Genomic DNA, 10,331 nt, shown 5'->3' with positions numbered 1-10,331 from the left:
AACATATGAATTATACCTCACTGACTCGTCCTTGTTCAGGGAGAGTACAATATGCAGACTCCAAAGCTGTATCTGGACAGCACAGGTATCAACTGAAGTATCAGTTATAGTCTGAGAAGGTCAGTTCTTGTGACCTAATGTCCTACCAGAATAACTGTTAGATAACACTGAGTGCCTGATGAACAAACACTGAAAAAGCATTAATCCTTAGGACTTGGTACACATTGTCCAGTCCCATCAACTTGCCCCCCCCCCCCTTTCCCAAGGGGAAGGAGCCATCTTCAAGTCACCTTTGAGGAGAAAAACACAAACCTCTTGTTTCCCTTCATAGAGGGGAGAAACCCATTAGATGAAGTGGCTGATCCTCGTGAAAGAACAGCCTATAACAATAAAATAAATCAATGTTTATTGCACAACAATTGTAACGGGTACAATGTACATGTAAGGTAAGGCAATGTATAGCATGAATGTGTTGAACGACTGGGCTAATATAAGAGCGCCCAAGCCATCTATCGACCACAGGAAACAATAGCTGAAATTCAAGCTAACTGTGGCTCTAAATAAACCAAAGAGTACCAACATACCAATAATACATTTGAATTGGTGTGGTTCATGCAAAACATGAAGTCAACTGTGTTAGATTCCTCCGGAATCCCCATAACGTGTGTAACAAACATACTGAACCTGTAACAAGTAGAAGCCTCATCTGTGGCAAAAGCAATCTTTACAAATACAACCGAAGTGAGTACCAATTTTGGTAACTCAACATCACATTTTAATGTTTCCAGTCAAGTGGATTGCAGGCTGCCAGAAGCCAGCCTTGTGAGCCTAAATTGCATGGCTCACTTGTCACCCATCACCTACCGGAAGCTCGGGATAGTGACGTTCAGAAAGGTGTCTGGTAACTTGCATTGTTCCCCAACACCTAATTTAACAGTGAACATTTTACACTCACACATGAGTACAGTTCCACCCTTAACGTGTGAACTTGTATATTTCACTAAGAAACATTAATAGCAAGAAGTACTTGCAATATGTCAATATCAACTGACATCAAGAGTAGCACTGAAGGACAAGGTACATTGTGGGCCTTCGTCATGTTGCGGACACCAGCAAGACTATAAGGGTCGACATAATACGAAAAACATCACAAGTTTTATCGTATTAATCCCATCACATGTCCCATCATATTGATCACATCACATATCTCATCATATTGATCACATCACATATCTCATCATATTGATCACATCACGTCTCATCATATTGATCACATCACATGTCTCATCATATTGATCACATCATATGTCTCATCATATTGATCACATCACATGTCTCATCATATTGAACACATCACATATGTTTCAGCATACTGACCAGCTGGATAGTATGATAAAAAACCCAGATGGTAACAATGCAGCAACGTCTATTAAACGTTAGTCTGTGTGCAAAGACGGCACAAGATAATTAAATTGATCTTCTCCGCAATGTCCGCCATGATCAGTTTTGATCATGGCAATGTGTAACATGTTCAACAACTCTGTTGTAAGTAACCGGTGAACTTAAAAGGAACACATATTGCGCTACTTCAACACCATGTGAAGAAGGGCGACGGACGTTTCCGTCCGTAGAAGCGCCAGCAGTAGCTTAACGCTAATAATAAGCCACAAAACATGTACAAAACATAATGTAATTGTAAGCAAAAATAGTCTGCACAATTTCTCCGCACAACTCAACCATATTAGCGATAGTTGTGGCGCACAACTCAACCATATTAGCGATAGTTGTGGAGACGTATCAAGCTCGGGCAGCGGCGCCAATTCAGAACAAGAGTTCCGAAACTTGAAGTTCACGTTCATATTGGTACATGTAGCCAAGGCGTTTTGCCCCTTGACTTCAGATTACCGCTGTACACGTAACCAAGTAACTACTGGTGTAAAATTAGCAGCCAGAAAGGTAGCTAAGTTAAAGTAGGGCGGCAGAATTGCGTGCTCGAGGCCCCTCCTCAAAAACAGGGCCACCGATTTCCCGAAAATTATGAATGGAACATCGGGGGCGTTCATGCCGACAAGATAAAAAGCGGGTTGCTTTTAATACCCATGACACCACTGAACGTTACGCTGATAGTGGACTTTCAGTCGGATTCAACCAATGTGATGTTCCCGATAACGTATAAAAAACAGGTCTATAACTGAGCCTGGAACGTAAATTATGGCGGCCAAAATGTTACCAGCACGTTCCAATGACCTTTTGACCCTTTAATGGGGTCCTCTAGCGATTTAAACAAGAATCGCACTTCTGATACAACATTAGCCATCGGTATTTATAAACATCCGACTAAGTGCTTGTGGATTCGGTAAGTCTACTGGCAAGAATAGCAGGTTTCACACCTGCATACGAGGTATTGAACGTCTACAATATTCGAACGGTAGTGTCCTTGATTGGATCAAGGATAAGTTACCTGATTGGCTACCTCAATAACCCCTGCTCTGGTGACTGGGAATCCCCGCCAGTCCAGGACGAGCACGTGGCGAGCAACTGTATACAATGCTCAGATGGTCGGCATATAATAGTTAATCAACCAGTTAAAGAACGTGGTTAATATTTTCTTCATCCTAAAACAACAGGAAGAAGACAACGTTCCGGTGTCAAACACCAACATGCTAAGAATGATGAGGATACTTCCAAGCCGAGCGATGTGGACGCAAGGCTAAACAGTGTATAACTGACAAGTGTCTGCCATGTTCAGACTATATTGTCTGTTTGCACTATAATGAACACAACAAAACTCCATTGTCGGCTCTTGTGATAAGGCCGCGCCGAACAGCAAAAAGGTAAACAATCGTTTTAACCGTAGTAAGTAGGTAAACCCAACAATGTTACCTGAAGTTCCGTGAAGCACACAGAGCTCCTTCTTCCCATCTTCTGGAACATACTTACCAGGAAGAAGTAGAATCATAAGAAAGCTCCGCAACCACGCCCGGGACGGTCAATCCTGAGTGAGCGGAGTTCGGAGGAATACCGCCGACCATTTGCCGACAACATTCGCAATGTTTGCATTGTTTGCATAACAATGGTTTATTAGAAAGGACACGTGTTCCTCGTATAGAACAATATTCTATCAAGACTACCAAAAACATGTTAGACTCGTCAACATGAAACATGTAAAATCTTGTTGTCTAAAGTAACAACAAAGAGCCAGACGTTGAACATACATGTGTAATAACTACGTGCGTGACCAGTCACACAACGTCCCAGACGAATTCAATTTCGTCAATTGTCTTTGTGGAGCATTCTTCATGATAATGCTAATTACGGACACACATTTCTAGTATGGCTAAGTAATTGATAACTTTATTGCCATAAAAAAGCTTCCCTCAGGGACAAGCTTTAACATAAGCTCCCAATATTTTATTCACCTGGAGCTTCTCTTGTCAGACAACTGCGACGTATCATAGTCAGCAGAAGAAGAAGGGGAGGCCCCTTTCTGTGCCGATTGACGTCTTTCCTAAGTCAACCGCTCATAAAACGACTTTAAATTATGGGTTAAACTGCTGGACGCTCCTCCTAGACGAGCGTAGAATGCAACGGCAACATGCCTAACAGCGTGTTCAACATGGAAGCTTATCCGAGCAACCATAACGGAGCGACCGGAGCCCGTAATCTACTTACAGTTCCATTGAGATGTCGATTACCCCGACCGGCCCACGTGGCACGGCGGCTGCCGCTCCTTCTGAATATGGATGGGGCCACGAGAACAGTCTTCCACCGTTCTCGAATCTTTAGCGTCACCTGGCGCAAAGAACGTGGGGTATTACCTCAATTCTCCGAAAGGGCCAGTGCCTCAACCTCGGGCACCATGGCCATAGCGGCCGTCTGTGGCTGCGCTATCCTCCAGGTTTTTCGGCCTGGTGCGCCGATAATGCCAGCTCCGTGTAAGGCACAAGGTATGACGGCCGTCTGTATACGTAGCCTCGCCGATAACCTCCAGGTTCTACGGCATGCTTGGCCCGAATTCTTCCCGTGCATGTTGCGCCGAAAGGGCCTTTTGGTCCTTCCCAGCGCCTGGCAAGCCTTGAGCGCTAAGCTCGACCGCCAGTACCGATAGTAGCCCGCCGATAGGGGCTTTTCACCCTTCCCGGTCTTACGGCCTGCTGCGACGATAGTAGCCGACCGATAGGGGCTTACCCTATCGGCGGCATGGTGCGCCGAAAGTGGTTCTTCTCGTAGCTCCACCACTTGATAATTTTCCAACAACGAAAAACTGAGTCACTACCGGATCGTACCGGAGCAAACTCGATGCGTGCACCTTGCGCGAAGCACAAAAGGAAATGATGATTGGGAAGGGGCGTCATCACGTGAGGTCCCATCATGCTTTTCTTTTCTTTGTATGTTGTGCACCATCTAGCGATTCCCAGGAATACTGCATATTGTACTCTCCCTGAACAAGGACGAGTCAGTGAGGTATAATTCTTGTAGTCAGTTCTACTGGTACTAGTGCATAAGTATAAACCATTTGAGTTCAGATTTCAAGAACATACAGTAGGAGCCAGTTAATTGCACAATGGATAACCGCACACTTTTGTGAAATGTATGTAGACAAGGTGCATTAAGTTGATATGTAAATGAAAACCCCATCAAATTTCAATTCTTGTATTGTTATTGTATTGTTAAATGTTCATGTATTGTATCGACCACCAATGTAAAATGTTCAAGATTAGAAAGCATTACAAACGCTGAGATTATCCTATTGCTGTAAATCATATCAATAGAATTTAGAAAGACTTTTAATCTTAAGGCTGTAAATTTTATGTGTAGTATTTTACCCAGCTGTATTATCAATTGTATTTCCTACAGTCGATTTTTGACTCTCATGTGAAGGAGTGTGCAATTCAGCCTAAAGGCTGCGAAATGCTTCTGTGAAATAAACCATTATTAAACCAGTATTATAAATGCACAGAATCCCAAGATCCCAAACCAGTGCTGTCCAGCTGAATAATGGGGTGTGCAATTAAACGGCTTCTACTATACCATTTGAGTTGAGATTTTTAAAATCTTTTTCATGTCCGATAGCACTGATAACCAATATATTGGTCCACAATGTCATGTATTTCCATGTAATATGCAGTCCTGAAATACTGATATTGTTAGTAATATTACTCAACAATCTCTTCTCCAAATATATTGTCTGTTTAGGATTTTTAAGGAAGCTGAAATATGTTGAATTTTGAAATGAAATTGCCGACCTGCAAAGGATTAAACAGTAAACAAACTTACCTACAGGGTACATCACAAAGTACCCTGTCATAGGCCAGGGTGTCTGTAGTACCATCAACAGCATCCTGTAGTCATCAACAATCATATAACTGTTACAGAATTTGATGAACAGTTTACTGATTATGTGATGATATCCCTGTACTTTATAAATTAACAAGGTTAGATATGTCAAATCTAGATCCTAGCATGTCAGTCTCCGCTGCTATGTTGTATTTTATTCACTAAGAGTACGCAAGGCAAAGAGTGGTAAAAATCACGTGTGGAGTTTTTGCTCACTGCAATATAAAATATGGTTGTATTTGTTTACATCCTTGTAACATTATTTTGTATTCATATATATATAATATATATATCATTAACATTGATTTGTTTATGTTATTCTAATTCATCTTGGACAAAAACAAGAAAAAGCCATATGCCTGTTATTTTTGTCCATCTCATTTTACATGTACATCTGTATGAGGAAGTTGAAATAAATAAAAGGAAGCTCCAACTTCCAAAAGGGATTGTTCTATCTTCTCACAACGAAAGCCCTTAAGTCATATATTTCTTTGCCCAGGGCCTAACAACTTGGAAAATATCTTTTAAGAATCCATTCACAACAACTTTATAACAGTTTTCTGTTCACAAACAGCTCAAGCAAAAATACTGTTAGGAAATATAGCCTCTTTAGAAAAGGTACATTACCGAGGGTACAGTCATGTTGGGCATGTGGCTGGCGTCATGGTTGGTGACCAGGAAGCAGGGACTGTTCAGCCTCTTAGCCTGGTGAACCAGCATGTAGCAACGCTTGTTGTCGGCGTCGTTAGCAACCACAAAACCGCCTGAAACAAACAAACATAAAATTATAACTTATTATCTAATAGAAACATGCAATGTTTCTGCTAAGCTCAGGAACATGTTAGCAGGCTGTATTCAAAAATCTACCTCACACTTGGAAACAATTCTTGATAAGGGTCACTGGAAAACTAAAATGAATATAAGAAAGTCTGTCTCAATGTTTGGATTCTAAAAATATCCCATTTACATTTTGTACATGCAAATACAATTCACTGACCCCAAGATACAACTGGTATTCAATAGACAATATACCGACAAAGCGTTCATTAACCCAGTTTGTAATGGTTTAACAGTTTTAGGAAGCAGAAAGCTAAAGGAACAACAGATGATAAACCAGACAGTGAGTGTGTGAGTGTTAGTGATAGGACTGTCCAGAGAAGTGGTTAAAACAGTAACCTGGGAAACTCTGTCCATCCTCTGTATGGAGCATCTCTATCAGCTGGGCAGTCTTAGAGCCAGGTGCAGCACACATGTCCAGGATCTGGGGAGGGGGCAACAATATTGACATGAAAATTCAATGCATGAAGAAAGAACATACAGAGAGAGAGCTTATTGAAGTAATTTAACTGTAATAAGTAAAATGTAATACAGAGAGAGCTGTTCACATGAAAAAAGGATTGATAGCAGCATCATTAAATGGGCTTGGTATACATGTGTAAGTAAAAGATGATTCCAACATTTGGTCTTAAATGTGTACACCTGTACTTGTACCATGATCGTAAGATTTAAACAAGGTGTATTAGTGTCCAAAACATAGGCTTGCTAAGGCCAGTAAGGGCCATTGTTTGTAATAGTTAGGGTGTAAGAGGCACATATACATTTTTTTCACCGAACTTAAGGTTTTAAGGATCGAAAGAGTCAAAGACTTCATGTATGTCATCTCAATAAGAAAAGCATTTTTTGTTTTAAGACCATACCTTATGATGTGGCTGCACATCCAACAGTAGAGGAGGGATCATGCTCACTGCCTCCTGTCTGCTTACATTGCCCTGCAAAATAAGCAAACAAAAAGATTATCAAACAATTTGAAAATAACCTGTAATATTGAAGCTATCTACAAACATCATGTATGATTATTTACTCCAGGTCCTATAGGCTATACAATTCTTTTAAAAATTTCAGCTTAGTTTGTGGATCTAATCTGTACTCACAGTCTCCGTCTCTGTAACCAGGAAGTCGTGGAACTTGGCCAGAGCTGGGGACCTTCTCAGGTCCTTCCTGGAGTAGTTAGTCCTCCAGGCAAGCTCATCAGGGTACCTTCAAAATAAAACATTTCACACATGAAACAGCTGGCAAGGACGATTATTCGTAACCCTCTCAACAACCATTCACCATTCGATTTAACAGAAGCCATCAACGTAAGGGAATAAATGAAAGGTATTGAGACTTAAGATGGCCAAGTAGCCAGGCTCGCAGACACACGATGTAGATGACAAAAATTTGATTCCTGGCATTCTTAGGCCTAGCAAGTCCTTGTTTCTGTGGCAAAGGCACCATACATAACTTTCCTCAGTCTATCCTCATGTAGGTGTAAAAATGGGGTACCTGACTTTGGTTGGGAGGCAAAAGATGGTAGAAGGAGAGGGATTGGCTCTGCCTTCCAATACAATGCCCTAGGCCTACACACCTCAAAAAGCTATTATCTTTTTCTTTAATAAGTTAAATAACATTACAAAGGTTAGAGCAAAATACATGTATTAGTTTGTTGGAGTTTAGAGACTACAAGGGGAGATAGTTGTCCTTACCATGGGATAGGCTGGGGCTTCTCTAGCAGCTCTCCATCCTCAGAAGTGACATCTAGCAGCTGGCTGATGTACTGCCCCTTCACTCTCCTCAGCAGCTCCTGGGCATGACTGGCAAGAGATGGAAAAGTGATAAGTGATATCAATCCAGCTTCAGCTTACTGAAGAGCAATTGTCACTGGTCATGACAGAGAGAACAGACGCTATGTACAGGTTCATTGTACGGAGGAAATTACCATAGCGGCAGGTCAATACCACAGTCAGTTATAACAGTTTAAACCTTCTTTCACTGGATTTTAATTCATGTACACACAAAACATGGATGAAATGCATAAGGCTTCATACAGGATGTTACTGTCATACTTAAAATTTTCAAGGTGGTCACCACTTCGATTAAAATGAAAGAGAAAGTATATGGCTATAGAGCCACTGCAAATGACTGCAACACTACATCTCCTGAAAGATTGGAGTAAAAACCATAAAAATGTGCCATACAAGATAATGCAAATCCTACTACTGATTATATGGGTGTAACTGTAAGCTTACCTCTTGTACCCTGTGATACGGAAGGTGGCCGGCAGGGGGCTCCTCAGCCCTTCCAGGAACTGGTCCCACTCCCCCTCTGGGACAATGCCTTGTCCCTGTAAGCATGTATGACAATAACTACGGTCATTACTGACCGAATTGACCATATATGGTACATGTAACACAATCCAGGAAAAGTATTTCTGGCCCTAGCATTTATACTAAATCATGACATAAGGCTGGAGTTTTTTTCACTCCAGCAGAGGATCCCCTTTCTTGACAGGATACAGACTTTTCCGCTTCTAGCAGCCTAATAATTGGGGGTCCCGTGCTCAAGATGGCGCCGCAACCATGTTAATATGCTTCATTACTCAACACATTGGGTGCCTACTGGCTGCAAATACACCCGATATTAAATCAAGAACTTTACCTTGTAGAACCTCTCGAAGTCCTTGTTTTCCTTGACGAACGTGTCCTGCCACTCGTTGGGTCGCTGCTGCCTCTGGTCCCGGTGGGGCCGGTCACGTCTCTGTCCCGGGCCCCCATGTCCTGGCCTCTGTGGGAGACACAAGGTTGTCAGGCAAGTCAGACCATGGTCAATGAGGCCAAGATGGAACAACACCTTTTTCTTACTCTACCCAGCCCACGCCAATCTCGCCACAATCATCCCAACTCGTACAAATCTATAACCTTGCTACAGACACTCATACTTTCCGCGAACAGTTCAAGATTGAAATCTACTACATGTACCATACACAGTCAACCACAATACCAGAACCTGCTAAGTTCAGGAAGAAGGTCGCTGAACACCTGAGGAGCCAGCAATAATTGCATAGCACCAGTTTTACCTCAACAAGAGGGGTTGTATATGGTGTTGGTCCGACACTCAGAGTTGACCCAATGCCAAGTTACAAAACTTACAAACATATAAACCAAATAGAGGTGGGGCATGAGGCAAAGCATCACAAATTTTCTACAGCTGGTAGCATGATGCAGCTCAGTCTGAGCTGTATACTACTTGTACCAGCTAAGCACTCTTATCACCAAGTGTGCTGGGTTCTTGTCAGACTCAGGGAGGATGATAAGCCATGAATGGGGGAGCCATATGTGTAAAAGTGCTGCATTTTGTTGAGATTGATTGAGAAGCAAATTCAGGAGGAGCAGTTCCAACTGGAGTGACACTCCTACCCAACCAAAGAACACTACGCTACTCTGGTAATGAACAGCATCTACATCCATACAGGGCAAGGCCCCTCACAGGACAGCATCCACCACCTGTCTTGATAAAAATTGAATTATATTTATATGAGCTTTTTCAGTTTTTTGAGACACTCTGCCTTTACCACAAGCTACGTAGCCGTCGATTGTACTTAAAGCAACAGACATTGACATCAAACATTCCATTTTGACGAGCCTCTTTAGTTTTATAAATACAGCTACAAGTGTTGAATCAGCTTTATGATTGGTCAGTCATCTTATCAGCCACCCCCCCCCCCCCAACAATCTTCACAACCACTATATATAGGACCAGTCTAGCTTACTTGTAGAGAGATTGAACACACAGAAAGATTACACAAAACGTTTCTACATTGACACGTATATTTCTACATCTCGAACTCCACGTGACTTGCATGTCAACAAGTTAGCATCAGACGCACGCATCACAAATTTTCTCCACTTGGAACCACGTCTGTTTGTCACTAGTATTTGTCTCTCACACAAACCTTTTTCTTCCACCGCCTCCCCATTTTAATGCTGGCACTCACTGGGCTAGTTGATAAGGACCTCAATGGAAAGAGGAGTCTCCCCAAAGATGCAAAATTTCGCATGCAAACGTAGATTTTCTGCAAGAAAATTTATTTCACATGTGCGCAGCCATCTTTAATGGTGCATGGTGGGTAAAGGCAAGACCGGATAAACAGCTAGATTTTGGCTTATACAAAAAAG

At 42.0% G+C, this 10,331-nt stretch overlaps 1 protein-coding gene across 1 annotated transcript in view; it reads right to left on the bottom strand.

The window, feature by feature from the left end:
* Positions 1-10,299, bottom strand: part of LOC118417640 (RNA cytosine-C(5)-methyltransferase NSUN2-like) — a 19,625-nt gene extending 9,326 nt beyond the window's left edge. The window contains exons 1-9 of the mRNA XM_035823254.1: positions 10,109-10,299; positions 8,815-8,940; positions 8,406-8,500; positions 7,863-7,970; positions 7,269-7,374; positions 7,035-7,106; positions 6,514-6,598; positions 5,965-6,101; positions 5,278-5,342 (exon numbers count right to left, since the gene is read on the bottom strand). Of these exons, the coding sequence (XP_035679147.1) occupies positions 5,278-5,342; positions 5,965-6,101; positions 6,514-6,598; positions 7,035-7,106; positions 7,269-7,374; positions 7,863-7,970; positions 8,406-8,500; positions 8,815-8,940; positions 10,109-10,213 (899 nt within the window). The 5' untranslated portion in view covers positions 10,214-10,299. The remainder of the gene's footprint in view (positions 1-5,277; positions 5,343-5,964; positions 6,102-6,513; positions 6,599-7,034; positions 7,107-7,268; positions 7,375-7,862; positions 7,971-8,405; positions 8,501-8,814; positions 8,941-10,108) is intronic.
* Positions 10,300-10,331: the final 32 nt, after the last annotated feature.

This window comes from Branchiostoma floridae, chromosome 6, assembly GCF_000003815.2.
Source record: "Branchiostoma floridae strain S238N-H82 chromosome 6, Bfl_VNyyK, whole genome shotgun sequence".
Taxonomy (NCBI): domain Eukaryota; kingdom Metazoa; phylum Chordata; class Leptocardii; order Amphioxiformes; family Branchiostomatidae; genus Branchiostoma; species Branchiostoma floridae.
The sequence above is the reverse complement of the archived record's forward strand: the minus strand, read 5'-3'. Positions and strand labels throughout refer to the sequence as shown.